This window comes from Suncus etruscus, chromosome 10 (assembly GCF_024139225.1).
Source record: "Suncus etruscus isolate mSunEtr1 chromosome 10, mSunEtr1.pri.cur, whole genome shotgun sequence".
NCBI classification, from domain to species: domain Eukaryota; kingdom Metazoa; phylum Chordata; class Mammalia; order Eulipotyphla; family Soricidae; genus Suncus; species Suncus etruscus.
In genome coordinates, this window is record NC_064857.1 from 57323956 (window position 1) to 57339044 (window position 15089).

The 15089-nt window shown below is 48.1% G+C and overlaps 1 protein-coding gene across 1 annotated transcript in view; it reads left to right on the top strand.

The window, feature by feature from the left end:
* Positions 1-1070: 1070 nt before the first annotated feature.
* LOC126020338 (cytochrome b5) overlaps positions 1071-15089 on the top strand; it is a 30344-nt gene continuing 16325 nt past the window's right edge. Inside the window, exon 1 of the mRNA XM_049781787.1 lies at positions 1071-1328. Within this exon, the coding sequence (XP_049637744.1) occupies positions 1200-1328 (129 nt within the window). The 5' untranslated portion in view covers positions 1071-1199. The remainder of the gene's footprint in view (positions 1329-15089) is intronic.

The following is a 15089-nucleotide window of genomic DNA, read 5'->3' on the forward strand; positions in this document are numbered from 1 at the left end:
ATGTCTAAATAACAATTTTTCACACCTAAAATGCTTCCTTGACAGAAAACTGCAACTGGAATGCTTGGGGAGTTATTTTCTTGCTGGCCCTGCATTCCTGTTCCCTTAAAAGCTGTCAGTGAGGGAGAGTTTGGGAAGTAAGGTTCATAGAGCAGCTCCCAGGAGCACCTTTTGCACTCTGGGTGAACTGCCCTGTTGTGCAATTCTTTTTGAAATGAATTGCCAGTACCCAAAAGACTCATAATAAATATCAAATGACTTATTAATAATGCTGTTATTTCCTTCCTCCTCCCTTTCTCAAATTAGCAAAATTTCCCATGTGTGCCCAGCTGGAGAAATGCTCTTCCAGGAGCGATTCCGACCAAGTCTGTAGGATTTATTTAGCTCTACAATCAATAGTATTGTATAGTCGAGACGAAATAAGACTGCTAAGATCTAACAGTGGTCAACAGTCATGTAGATAAGTGCATAATGGAAGAAGTAGACATTTTTTGCTTTTTTAATGCAACAACTCTCATTTATTTGTTATGTATTTATTTATTTACAGTCAGTAGTGGGAACATCGGTTGCACAGTAAAGTCCAGATCTGGGACTGGAGAGATAGCATGGAGGCAGGGCGTTTGCCTTGCATGCAGAAGGACGGTGGTTCGAATCCCGCCATCCCCTAAGATCCCCCTTGGCCTGCCAGGGACGATTACTGAGCCAGGAGGAACCCCTGAGCGTTGCCGGGTGTGATTCCTCCCCCCAAAAAACCAAAAAACAAAAAGTCCAGATCTGATTTGATTGGGAAATCCGGGCAAAACTGCACCCTTTGCCTGCCCTGACCCCTGCGCGCCCCGAGACTAGGGTTGGGCCCCACCGCCTTCTTCGGTGACGTAAAGAGAAGCCCCGCTTTGCCTCATTGGCCACGGTTTTTCTGACAGACACCTTGACAACCCAATCATATCTCGCGTACGGGGCAGGTCTCGTCGGGATTGGCGAAAGCTCGGGACAAGAGGCGGGACTTAGAGACGGACAGTGCTTCTGGCCAATCAGCGGCTGCAGGCCGTGCGCGGACACGCCTTCTCCGCGGCGCGGCGCGGGCCGGCCCTGGGCGGGTGTCCAGATGTGCCTGGCTGGGAAGCCTGGGCAGGAGGGTAGTCCTAGGCTGGTTGCAGGTTTCTGTTGGGTTGCAAGTGTGCACTAGGAGGGCCTTTGCCATGGCCGAGAAGTCGGAGCAGGCCGTGAAGTACTACCGGCTGGAGGAGATCCAGAAGCACAACCATAGCAAGAGCACCTGGCTGATCCTCCACTACAAGGTGTACGACCTCACCAAATTCTTGGAGGAGGTGAGCTCACTGCTTGCTTGAGCCATTTTGGGTGAACCAAGTTGGAGTGCCTAGCGGGTCTGCAGCAGCTGCTTCTCTTTGCAGAGAGAGGACAGCCCCACCCCTTCCACCCCCGGGATTCCGATTTGTTTGGGGTGTGTGTGTGTGGGGGGTTGCTTCAGGACGGAATCTCTCATCGAGGTGTCGGGCTGTCTTGCCTCTAATCACCCAGAGTCGAGCCGCTGCAGCACCCCGAGAGCGGCGGAGAGAATCCGGAGTTTGAAGTTCAGGTCGCTCTTTCCCCTCTGAGCACTTCTTCCCACGGTCCAAGGTCCTATCTAGCACCTTTCCCCTCGAAAGTGCTCACTCCGTCCAGTCACTAAACCCAGTAAGGACTGTGCAGGGGCTCTTGGTACTGTTTCTTATGAGGGAGGAAGATAGAAGGGTCAGGAGTAAAACATACATTTTTATATTATATTATATTATATAATAATTATTTATTAATTATATTATGTAATCACATTATATAATATAATTATATTGTTAATTATAATTGATTAGTAATTAATATGTGATTATATTATATATCAAGATATATATTTAAGCAACTTTGCAAGTTTTGTAAAAAAAGAATAACTTTTCAACTTTAGTGGAAAGTTCTCCTTTGATACTTTCTTGAGTCTTTGTCATGAATACTAAGGGACCTTTCTTTTCTTCTTTGAGCAGTGGGGGTCCCGGGTGGTTTGGGGGGAGTGCTGGGGCCGCCTCCGGTTGTTGCATGGGTTATGCCAAGACTCTCCATTGTAAAGCATGTGCTCCCACCTGCTGAATGGTCTTCCCCACCTTTGGATACTTCGTTAAAGGACTTTTCTTTGCTTCCTCCGCACTTGTTATTGTGAGTTGTGTAACTCGCTATGGAGGAAGCTGTAATCATAAACCTTACTGAAATACTGACCTCCTCCTTGATTTCTCTGGGCAATAAATGAGAATCCTTAGATAGGGATTCTTATAGTGTGAGAGAAACGTGAAAACAGAGACTGGCTCTTAGCTGGATCTCTATTCAAGCTTTTTAGTTTGCTTTATTGAAAAAAAAATAACCAATTTCAAACTAGGTTGTCATTAATGTTTCTATGAAAGCTGGTTTGCTTTTGTCTTGAGGTGAAGATAAAAGTGTCCTGATTGAATGAGGAGTCAGATCTCATCTGTCCTGATCCTCTTTTGGTTACTGAATATTCTTTTCTTTTGGAGTTTTCTGAACAAGTTTTCTTGCATCCAGTCACCAGCTGCAGGTGCACTGCAGCTCCTGTCTGCCCTCCTTCTCTCGGGTGTCAGCACCCCCTCTTCCAGGTGGGGCAAGAAAAAAAAAAAGTCCCCAGATATTGCTCAATATCCTCTGGGGTCAGAGCCACTCCTTGTGGGAAATCCTGGCCCTAAGTGCATAGTGCATAGTCTTGAAGGGCAACTTTCTTGGCAGAAAAGAACTGATTCTGTTTCATTCTTCTGAAGCAAAATGGGGTTACCTGTTTCTGGATACCAGGGGTGGGCAAGAGGGAGGTAATGGAGCAGGTGTGTGGCCCTGTTCTCTCTCCAGCTCAATTTTCAGTGCTTTCCCTGGGAAAGGATCCTGGGTAGCTGCTTTACAAGCTCAATGCTGAGATGAGCTTTCCACTGGTGTTTGGTACCTAATCCTTTGTATGCGCAAGCCCAGAACATCTCCCACTGGTGAGAAATCGAAGCCCGTTTATGTTCTGTGTCACTTGGCTCCATTGGGGCCTGGAGAGAGGTTCCCTGTTGTCACCTTCCCTGGACTCAGGACAGTATACTGCTTTCTTGGTCCCTGGGTACTCCACCCTTCCTTCTGCTCCTGCCATCCAGGTCTGGTAAGCGCTTGCTGTGAAGTGGGAATCTAGAGGAAGACACATCAGTTTTCACATAGTAAAGTTCTTTGGAAGAAGTGAGAGTCATGCAGGAAATGGGACTGGGAATTACAGTCCTGGCCGAGTGGCTGCACTGTCATCTCTAAACTCTAACCAGCCAGGAGGAGTTGAGCACTATATCCTGAGTGAACCACAAGTTAGGTGTGACATGGGGCAGTGGGAAGGGGGTACTGAGAGAAGGGTGTGGACTTCGTGGAGGAGAAAGCTGATATGCTAGGAAAGATGGGGTGTACCTAGGATCACTTACTTGTCTTTTTTTTTTAATTTTTGGGTCATGCCTGACAATGCTTAGGGATTATTCCTGATTGCATTCATGGATCACTTCCAGGACCATATGGGATGCTGGAGATCCAGCCCAGGTTGTCTGCATGCAAGGCAAATTCCCTCCCTATTATACTATTGCTCTGACCTGGACCACTTGTTTTTCTCACTGGCCTCTGGCTGCTGTCTTCTCAGGACAGACTCCTCTGCTTTTGTTTTCCACCTTGATTACTTCTGGGGTCTCGGTGCTGCTGAGCATTCCATGCATCTTAAAGGCTTTCCTCACTCAGGATCCTGGGGTGCAGGTGTGGACCGGGGTATTCTTCCCAGACCCTGATATCTTACCAGAGAAAGGAGTCCACTGACTTCCCTGCTTTCCTTTTCTTCCTTCCTTTAAAAGGTCCAGAAATTCCTGAAGCTTTGCCTGTCATGACCTAACCATGACCATGACCTAACCATGCTTTGTTTTGGGTGTTTTTTTCCTATCTCTTAAGTGAACTTTCCATCCTCTGGGTCTGCTTAGAGGAAATACTCTTACCCACTGGGAAAAGCATTTTCCCCTGGATTCTTTCAAAAAAGTAGAGATGTCTACATGTCTAAGGAAAGGGAAGGCATCCAGTATGATGGACAGAACGGGTTCTCTGAGACGACCTCTAGAGTCTTTGTACCTCAAGGGCCTTTGAAGGCACCAGGAGACTATGGAGCTTTGTCACAGTGGCATGAGAATGGGAAGATACTGGTGACCTGCACTACAGCTGCAGGCCCAGATCCTTCCTCATTACTCTGTCCACTGACCATGGTCTTGTGTTCTGCCCTGCCCAGCATTCAGAAGCTCAGGAGAAACATGGAATCTGGTGGGTGAGGTCAGGGAGGAGATTTTTTTTTTTGGGGGGGTCACACCCGGCAGCGTTCAGGGGTTACTCCTGGCTCTACGCTCAGAAATCGTGCCTGGCAGACTCGGGGGACCATATGGGATGCCGGGATTCGAACCACTGTCCTTCTGCATGCAAGGCAAATGTCCTACCTCCATGCTATCTCTCTGGCCCCAAGAGAGGACATTATTAAAAAATTATCTCCAGGGCCCGAAGCAGTGGTGTAAGCCGTAAGGCGTCTGCCTTGTGCTCGCTATCCTTGGACGGACCATGGTTCAATCCCCCAGCATTCCATATGGTCTCCCAAGCAGGGAGAGATTTTTGAGTGCATAGCCAGGAGTAACCCTTGAGAGTCACTGGGTGTGGCCGCCCCCCCCCAAAAAAAAAAAAACCAAAAAAATTAATATCCTTTCATTTGGATTACTGGCAAAACATTTTCATTGTGCAATGCGTAGCCATCTGAAATACTGGCCTTCACATGCTATTCTGTTCTCTTGTGGAAGGACATTGTGGAGTGGGAGAGATTTAACTTCTTAATCAATCTTAGTCACACCCTGTACAATTGTAAGGATTTTGTGGCCCAGCTTCATACCTATCAGGTTTGCAGCTTTGCTGCCCACATGATTTGGGTCAAAGTTTTTGGGTATTTTTTTTCTTCCCAGTCCTGTTACAGTTTTGGAATGCAACGCACATGAACTATGCGTTGTTTAGAGTTTTACTAGAGTTTTATTTTTTCTTTATTTTATTGAGTTTTATTTTAATAATATCATCAGGGCCATTGGTATTATTAAAAACATAAATGGTTCTGGAACAATGAGGGTCAATGTTTTGAAATACATACAGCAGTGTTTGAACTGCTCTTCTTCTTCTTCTTCTTTTCTTCTTCTAATTCTTCTTCTTCTTCTTCTTCTTCTTCTTCTTCTTCTTCTTCTTCTTCTTCTTCTTCTTCTTCTTCTAATTCTTCTTCTTCTTCTAATTCTTCTTCTTCTTCTAATTCTTCTTCTTCTTCTAATTCTTCTTCTTCTTCTTCTTCTAATTCTTCTTCTTCTTCTTCTAATTCTTCTTCTTCTTCTTCTTCTTCTTCTAATTCTTCTTCTTCTTCTAATTCTTCTTCTTCTTCTTCTTCTTCTTCTTCTTCTTCTTCTTCTTCTTCTTCTTCTTCTTCTTCTTCTTCTTCTTCTTCTTCTTCTTCTTCTTCTTCTTCTTCTTCTTTCTTCCTCCTCTTCCTTTTTTTTTTTTTGCACCAATTCAGTTTGTTAGAGAGGGTAGGATGGTTTTAGCAACTTACTTCAGTTCAAGTCAAAATTGTTGAAGTGTCAAAGAGATTTAGGCCAGAATGAGGAAGGCTTTTACTTTGCATGCAGCCCACAAAGCTGTAGTTAGCTTTGGAGATAGATGGAGAAACAAGAAGAGCCACACATTGACTAGCACCAATTCCACACGGAAAGGAGTTTCTTGGAGAGGATCTCTTGTTGAGGAGATACCCAGAGTATCTCAGAGTCAAGAGTCAAGGGCACACTGTCCACGGCTTTGATGTATTTCTTTTTTTTTTTTTTTTTGGTTTTTGGGCCACACCCGTTTGACGCTCAGGGGTTACTCCTGGCTATGTGCTCAGAAATCGCCCCTGGCTTGGGGGGACCATATGGGACGCCGGGGGATCGAACCGCGGTCCTCGGGGATCGAACCGCGGTCCTTCCTTGGCTAGCGCTTGCAAGGCAGACACCTTACCTCCAGCGCCACCTACCCGGCCCCTTTGATGTATTTCTATGTGGCATAGTGTGGTAACTCTTTGAACTGTGGGGTGAGGTATAAAGAGTTTACTTTGTTTTGAAACAGTAAGAGCCCTGACAAGAATAACAAAAAACATAATCTCAACTGGACCGGAGAGATAGCATGGAGGTAGAGCATTTGCCTTGCATGCAGAAGGATGGTGGTTCAAATCCCGGCATCCTATATGGTCCCCTGAGCCTGCCAGGAGTGATTTCTAAGCGTAGAGTCAGGAGTAATCCCTGAGTGCTGTGGGTGTGACCCCCCCCCCCCAACTGCTGGAGGTTGTCAACCTGTCTTTAAAGGCCATTAAAAAGTAGTAAGAAAGGGAAGAAAAAGCAATTATGTGATTTAGTTAGAGTAAATCAAGGAAGGCCTGAGACTGCGTAATGCAGACGTCCACTTTGGGTGAGACTTTTAAGATTATAAAAGACGGGCCCGGAGAGATAGCACAGCGGCGTTTGCCTTGCAAGCAGCCGATCCAGGACCAAAGGTGGTTGGTTTGAATCCCGGTGTCCCATCTGGTCCCCCGTGCCTGCCAGGAGCTATTTCTGAGCAGACAGCCAGGAGTAACCCCTGAACACCGCTGGGTGTGGCCCAAAAACCAAAAAAAAAAAAAAAAAAAAGATTATAAAAGACCATAAGTACTATAGGTTGCTCTATAAGACACACCTGACCATAAGACACACATCACTCTTCCCCTGCACTCAGGCTTCAGCTTCAGGTGTCATTTGCTTTATATGACACACTTGTGAGGGGAATATGGTACCTTTTCATAAAATGTCATCTTAACAAACTGAGTCACTTGACATTTGTGGGAAAGGTCTGGAACTAGGCTGGGAAACTAGATCTGGCCTCAAACCTGTTATTGAGGTGACAGGGGCAAGTTGAGAAGTTTTCAAAAATAATTTCCTTGATTCTAAAATGGAACTATTCTGCCATTCACATCTACTTCAGGTCTGTGAATTTGGGGAAGGAATAAAATGTATGAAAATACTTGGAAATGCATACAATATTTTGATTAAGTTAAAGTTGTTTTTTTTTTTTAAATATGGTTGCCATTTTCTGTTAGGTGGTAGGTGACTTTGTAGAACACACCCTGAAAGTTATGTTAGCCAAAATAAAAAGTTATGTTAGCAAGTAAACAGAAAATGATGTGAAATCCAAATAGTCACAGGAGATATACATTTCAGGACTAAGTAGTAGACATGCCTTTTCTGGAATCTTCCAAAATACATTTACATGTGTGAGGTTTGATTATTGGTGTTGTCATAAACACCACCACCACCACCACCACCACCACCACCACAGAAACACATGGGTTTGGCCTTCTGCCTTGACTGCTAAGCCTGTGCCTCAGTTTCCCCTCTGTTCTGTCAGCCCTTCTTTGGGCTCCAGGCTGCTGTCTGCCTCTGTTTGTGTCAGAACCAGTCCCGCAGCTTTGTTTTAAATCTTCCCTCCTGTGGTCTGTCCTTGGTGAGTCTCTAGGAGAGAGACTTGGTGAGAAGGGGGTGCATCAAAATCTCCAGAGCTCACCCTCTGAGACCTGTTCCCTGTTCAGTGGGCCTTTGTTCTCTGGAGTAGCCCAGACCCTGGGCTGTGCACATACAGCGTCTCACCTCATGATTTGGACAGCCAAAGGGAGCAATGAAAAGGAACCTTTCCCACCCACTTAAAAGTATGTTTGTCCCCCAGAAATGGGGCCAGAGCCAGCCTTCCCTCCTCCACAGCCTTTGTCTCTGTCCCTTTGAATTCGGGGTCATTCATTAGCTGCTTCCTATGCCACCTGTTGGTTGAAGGGGCAAGTTTTCAGGTCATTCTAGGCTCACGATGAAGAACCTGTGGCACGCATGCCAGTGGTGGCACTCGAAGGCCTTGCAGCTGGCACGCGGGAAGGCCCGCAATTAAGATATGCGGTGCCTGCTGCATAGTTTTTAGATACTAAAATCTTGTTATTAAGGTTTAATTGACGTGCTAGCACTTTTGAGAAAATTCTTTGGTTTTGTGCGGCAGTTTGGGCACTTGGGCTCAAAAAGGTTCGCCATCACTGCTCTAGGCCTTTGGGAGTGGCTGGGCAGCCTGATGGCTCGTGAGCTGTGCTTCATGCCCTTCATGGGATCCCTTTCGGGCACCTGCACCCTGTGTCTCTAGTCAGGCCCATGAGCCCTGCCCACAGTGGGCATGAATAAGGGGACTTGGCATCTCTGCCCACTGGGCAGAAGGCGGCTTTCACAGTTCCTGGGCTTGGATCCAGGGTGTCTTATGTGGACTTGGGTGCGCAATGCTGTTCAGCAGTGGTGGGGATGGCACCCCATCACCTTTCCTTTCCTCCCCAGGGGTTATCCACCACTCCTCTCCCATTGAAGCTCACTCAGTGTTCCTGGGTACATCCCTGAGATCCTTTTGTGCTCTCAGTTCTCACAGTGGTCCTCTAGGAGGGGACACGAGTCTGTAAAGAAAAATTCCTATGAGGTGCTTGGGGACCAGATAGCTCACTTTGTCTAGCATGCAGCTGACCTTGGTACTGCATATGACCCTTGAGCAAACACCACATGGTGTAGAGGCACCTGGTCACCACACTCTGGGCCCTGCACTGTGTCCTGGCCCTGGTTATTAACTAAGACGTAGGAGGGTCCCCAGGACCTCCTGAGCACTGATTGACAGATCCTCCCTCCTTATCCCCAAATCTTTTTGCTAGCTGTTGCATTGGTTGCTAGACATTGATTTCAGGGGTACAACTTCAGTCCCCATGGAGTTTTGATTAAAGTTTTGAATTTATAAGTTGAGGGCTTGTGACTATCTGCATGGACACAGTTAGTTGCTCCCCCAGCTTTGGGCTGGGGGATCCCCTGTGGTGGGACCCAGGAGAAAGCACAGACAGTTGTGGTTGAAATGGTTGAACCAAAGAGAAAAGCTAGAAGCACCTCCCCTTACTGTGCGCTACTCTCTGGAAGGCCTGGCCAAGCCTCTCGGTTCTGGGAGTGGCTCCATGGCTGGAGGACTGAGTTCCACTTTGGGGAACTGCCCTGTGTGCCCATCCACATGTCCTCTATCAGAAGCTGAGACCAAACAAAGGCACCAAACAAACAAAAGCCAAATCTCAGGGGAGCTTGTGAGATGCAGGAGGGCGGATTCTTCCAGACTGTTCCTCACACACATCTGGAAGAACTTTCGAATCCTGTTGTGACAATGGTTCTGTTCTGGAAGGGTTGTTGGCCTGTGTGGGAGGCGCTGCTGGACTGCATACACCCTTATGTAACTGTTCACTCGGCTGGCTGGGCAAAGCTGGGCCTTCCTCCTCCTCTTCCTCCTCTTCCTCCTTTTCTTCCTTCTCTTCTCCTCTTCCCCCTTCTTCCTCCTCCTATTCCTCTACTTCTACCTTTTCTTCCTCTTCACTTCTTTCTTCCTCCTCTCTCCTCTCCTCCTTCTTCCCCCTCCTGCTTCTCCTCCTCATGGTGCTCCCTCTCCTCCGCTTGCCCTTGTCCTTCCCATCTCTCCCCCTCCCTTCCTAGAAGGCCCCTCGGACCCCTCTTACACCTTCATTTGGGGTCCGGGCCCCGACCTCATCTTCCAAGGTGTCCCAGCTCCCTCAGACTGACGGTGACGTTAGAAGGACTCTTCAGCCAATTTCTTACATGAGTGCACTTGAGTTGCTTAGCTCAATGTGTCAACGCTGTGTCAACTCTGTGAGAACAGAGCCTCCCTTCCAGGGGCCCCGCCACTCCCAGCTTTAATCCCTATGTGGGTCCTGCAGGTCAGGCTTGCTTCCTCTCTCAACCCTCTGCACATGAAGCTGTGCCCACTGTGTTCCCTGAGCTCCCTGAGTGCCTTCCCCTGTGTCTCTCCTGGAAGGGACTTGTCTTCTCTGCACCCCATTTTTTCCCATGCTCTCCCTTCTGTGCTCTTGCTTGCCCATCTGGCAGGACTCTGGCCTCTCCCCAGTGCTTGGTTCCAGGTTGCACAAGCAGCGATGCCCCTGGTGTGACCACAGAGCAGATGCCCTCCTTCTGCCTCCTGCCCCCTTGCCCCCTGAGATGTGCCCGAGTGCCAGCAGGATCTCTTCTTGGCTGGAGTGCTATTCGTCAGAGACCCCTCAGAGCGTTAGCTGTCCTCACCTGTCCATGAGGTCCTCATGGCCTCACATAGGGGTCTCATGACCTCACACTGTGGCCTCATGGCCTCAGCATGAGCACAGGATGATCCTATGAGAAGTGGGCTCAGTTAGGAGGCTCAGCTAGAAGTACACAGGCCTGTTCCTTGCTGCATGCTTAGACCACCATCTGCAGGCATGGCCTTAGTTGGGGGCCTGAGGAAGCAGTGGTATGGGGGACCACTTGGACTATGAGGGGGGTACCCTGGACAATGAGGGGGGGGCCTGTAGTACTGGATGAAACCAAGGTTGGGCATGTTCGAGGTTTGGACTCTGACCCCGATCCGGCTGTCTCTTGTCACTTAATGCACTTTGATCTGTTGCTACACACACACACACACACACACACACACACACACACACTTAGTAACACCCCCCAACATCTCTTACACACATCAACACACACACTCACACTTACTCACACATGCTCACACTCACATTCATATGTAAATAGACATACTCATATACTCACACTTACATTTACACTCAGTCACATATACTCACACGCACATTCTCATACTCGTTCACACACATACTCACTTTCACACACAGACACTCACACATGTTCTCATGTAGTCACACAGTCTCTATGACACACACATGTGTACCCTCTCTGGATTCCTTCTCTGGCCTCTCTTCCCTTTTCTTCTACGCCATAGAACCCCCATTTTCTTTTGCCCTTCTCAGGCCTCTAACTCTCCAGGCCTTTTCATGGTGCATCCTGGCCTTGCTGGAGATGTAATACTTTGTGTCATGTCTTTGTCTGGCTGGCTGCTTGTTGCTTCTTCTCCTCTCCCCCCAGCTCGGGGTTGGTACTCATGGGGGACCTTTCCTCTTGACTGTCTCCCCCAGGACTGCAACTCAAATGTCTGTCCGAGCCTAAAGGTTCTCGGTCCCTCACTGTCACCTCCTGTTGGCTTAGAGAAGCATGGTGGGAATTGAAGGTCCACCCCCCTTTTGTGCCCGCCCCAGTCTGGGTTCCTTTCTCTCACCCAAATCCCTGTTGGCCAAGAGTGGGGTCTGCCCCCTCAGGAGAGTACCGGTTGATTTGGGAACTGACTTTGGGTAGAGAGTGTAGTCCCTGGCCTTCCATCCCTCTGTGGCTGCAGCAGGCAAGGGTCATGGCCATGGAAACATTCTGAGGGACCAAGTGGAGGTGGGTGTAGTGGATTGTGACAAATGGGGTTCAGGCTGGACTTGACCTTCCAGGGTGTGCAGAGGAAGGAGGGGGGAGGAAACCACCTACCCATTGCATCCCATTCCAGGATACCTCCTTGCCTTCCTATTCCAGAAAACCTCTTACCCTTGTTCTAAGGCACTCTGTTTCCCTGTTTTAGAGCACTTCATTCCCCTGCTAGGATTCCTCGTTGTCCCCCTAATCTAGGACATCTCTTTACTCCTGTTCTAAGACACCCTATTGCCCTCCTGTTTTAGGACACCCCCTCACCCTCTGTGGCCTTGCCCAGGCTCTCCTGGTGGGAAAATGAAGATCCAGAAAGATCCAGAGAAGCCTGAGCAGAGCCAGGAAGGCACTGCTTTCATGTGGCAGATCCAGGTTCCATCTTTGGCATCTCATATGCTCCCCTCCCCCAGGAACTGCCAGGAGTGTAGAACAGGGGGAATCCCTGAGCACTGTGGGTGTAGCCCCAAAACAAATAGTAAGAACAAAAGCCCAGAAAGATCCAGCACATTCCAGCCACTCTGCTCCCTCATCCCCTCGTAGGCACAGGGGACCATCTGGATGGTGTGGGGGATGACCAGAGCCCCTTCCCCCAGCTTGTGCCCATGGACTTGAGAAGGCCTAGTAGCCCAGGTGTTGCCTTTGGCTTTGGAGAATTGACTGGCAGCGATAGCGTTGTTGAGGCTGGCACCGGCTCCTTCTTTCTCAAGCTTGTGCCAATTGTTCACTGTCCAAAGCCCTTTGGATTGTTTTGCTTTGGGTTTTTAACTCAGGGCCCTAATCTTCTCCAAGAGCCTTCTTGTACTTTCTGCATAGTCATTGTTGATTCGGCCCCTTTGCCCCTCCCTTTCTGGCAGCTGAGTGTTCGCAGGCAAAGGTCCTGTTTAAACTCCACCTCGTGGACTTTTCGTCCTCCCCCACTTTACATCTCGGGAAAGTGCTGTGCTTGGTGTCACTGGCTATTCTGAGGCTGAGCAGTCCTATGAAGGGAGACCCACAGCCTCACCCTTCCCCACATCTTCCCTGCATTGTGTTCTGCCTTCCAACTTGGAGCCCAAGTTCCCCCATTTCCCGTTATTCTCCAAGTTCTGGCTCTTCCAGTCTCTTTCCTGTCCACTCATTGCTGTTTCGTGTACAGTTGAGATGGTCTTGTCATCTTCCTCTGGTAATTTCTGGAGATGTTCCCCTTTGAAGCTTCTGGAAGCCAGGGCCCACATCTGTCTACTTCTCTGTGCCACTTGGCAGCTGGCATCCTTGATGGATGAAGCATAACTAGAAATGAGCTAAGATGAGCCCCAGTAGCAGTGCTCTGAGGAATTGCAGTTGGTTATTTGTTGTAGGAGTGAGCTGTGAGTGTTGTAGGAGTATGAGTTGTTGGGGCTGGGCAGTGGCGCTAGCCTAGGACGGACCACGGTTCTATCCCCCGGCATCCCATATGGTCCCCCAAGCCAGGAGCGACTTCTGAGCGCATAGCCAGGAGTAACCCCTGAGCGTCACCAGGTGTGGCCCCCCCCCAAAAAAAAAAACCCAAAAAAAAAAAAAAAGGAGTGTGAGTTGTTGTACTAGTGAGCAGGTTTGGGGGCGCTGGGCTCCAGTGCTCTTTTTTTTTTTTTTTTTTTTTTTTTTGGTTTTTGGTTTTTGGGCCACACCCGGCAGTGCTCAGGGGTTACTCCTGGCTGTCTGCTCAGAAATAGCTCCTGGCAGGCACGGGGGATCATATGGGACACCGGGATTCCAACCAACCACCTTTGGTCCTGTATCGGCTGCTTGCAAGGCAAACGCCGCTGTGCTATCTCTCCGGGCCCGGCTCCAGTGCTCTTGAGGAGCTCTCGTACACTCCTTGGCTGTCCCGAGGGCCTGTCCCCCCTCCTCAGGGCCAGTAGCAGCATTCCCAGTCCACTTGGCAGGATGCAGAAAGGCCAACGGGCGCTTCTAGAAGATTCTCTTGTCTCTAATTTGCATTTTATTTATTTATTTTTGTTTTGTTTTTGGGTCACACTCAGTGGCACTCGAGTTATTCCTGGCTCTGCGCTCAGAAATCGCTCCTGGCTGGCACGAAGGACCATTTGGGATGCCAGGATTCGAACCACCATCTGTCCTGGATGCAACTGCATGCAAGGCAAATGCTCTACCACTGTGCTATCTTTCCAGGCCCCTCTAATCTGCATTTTAAAATTAGCCAGAATTTCTTTTTTTTTTTTTTTTTTTTTTTGGTTTTTGGGTCACACCTGGCAGTGCTCAGGGGTTATTCCTGGCTCCAGGCTCAGAAATTGCTCCTGGCAGGCACAGGGGACCATATGGGGCGCCGGGATTCGAACCGATGACCTCCTGCATGAAAGGCAAACGCCTTACCTCCATGCTATCTCTCCGGCCCCGGCCAGAATTTCTTCATACAACTCAGTTGCCAGGGAGTTTGGGAACTCCTCTCCCCCTTCCCCCCCCCCCACCCCTCTCTCTCTCTCTCACCCTCTCTGCTAAAGGAGAGGTTGTCTCCTAGCTAGGGAGTAAGACTGAGAAAAAGGAGAGACTGATGTTTGGACCATGGTCTTCACCCCACAACAATGAGAAATATGAAGCAACTGTCTCAACTGTGGACCAAACACAGCCTATGACTAGGCAGAAAAGTGACTTGAGAACTTCCTCTTTTCCTCTTGGCTCCTTTAGAAGCCTTGGAGCAAGGCATGGAGCAATCTCTCTGGCTGACTGGAATTTTGGCTGAGTGCTCTTCCCTACGATATGGATGTGAGGGCTGTTCTCTGGAGAAACCAGGAGGCATTTCTTGGCACACTGGAAGTCAGTGGTGGAGGGAGACTGAGCAGGGGTTGTGATGTGTGGTATGCTTACTTTAGGATGAGTATTCTGGTAGCGACTTGTGAGATGGAAATACTGCTGAGGGTCAGGGGTGGGGGGACCCCAGTTTGGTGGCTGGGGCATGAACTTGAAGAGGACTGGTTTTGTTTACAAGGAAAGTAAGACTTTCCTGCTATAAAAGGTCTTCTAACCCTTGGTTTGGAATGTTTTCCCTTGGGATTCTAAAAACTGCTTAGAGTGGGAATGATAAGAGTTTAGGTGAAAGACTTTGGGAAACAAACAAAAACATCAAAACACTTCCTTAGGAGATGAGTTGTAGTACAAAGGAACATAAGATAATCACCCCCAATATGCTTTCTGTTCAGTTTTTAATTTTGGGGTAGAGAATCTAAGGAACTGGGAAAAGCTATAAGCCAATCAGAATGAAGGTGATGGGAGACTCGGAATGAGGATTCGAACCTAGACTGACAGATTTGATTCAGCATTCTTTCTCATTCTTCTTTAGATGGACACTATCATATCAAGAATGTATTACTGAAACGATCTATGTTAGGAATGGCATCTAAGTTTTGTCTTTTTATCTTTTACCTTTCCATGGTACTACAGTAGTGTCTTTTATGATTAGTTGTTGTTATTTAATTAATACACTCTTGAATAAGAAAAAGGAATTTTCCTGACGTCATACAACATCCTCACAATGGTGAAATATCCTCTGCGTTAATTCATTTGTTTAGCATTTTTCTTTGTTCTCATTTTAAAAAGGCTCTTGGGCCTCTATATTCTTGGCCTTGTGATGGTCACACA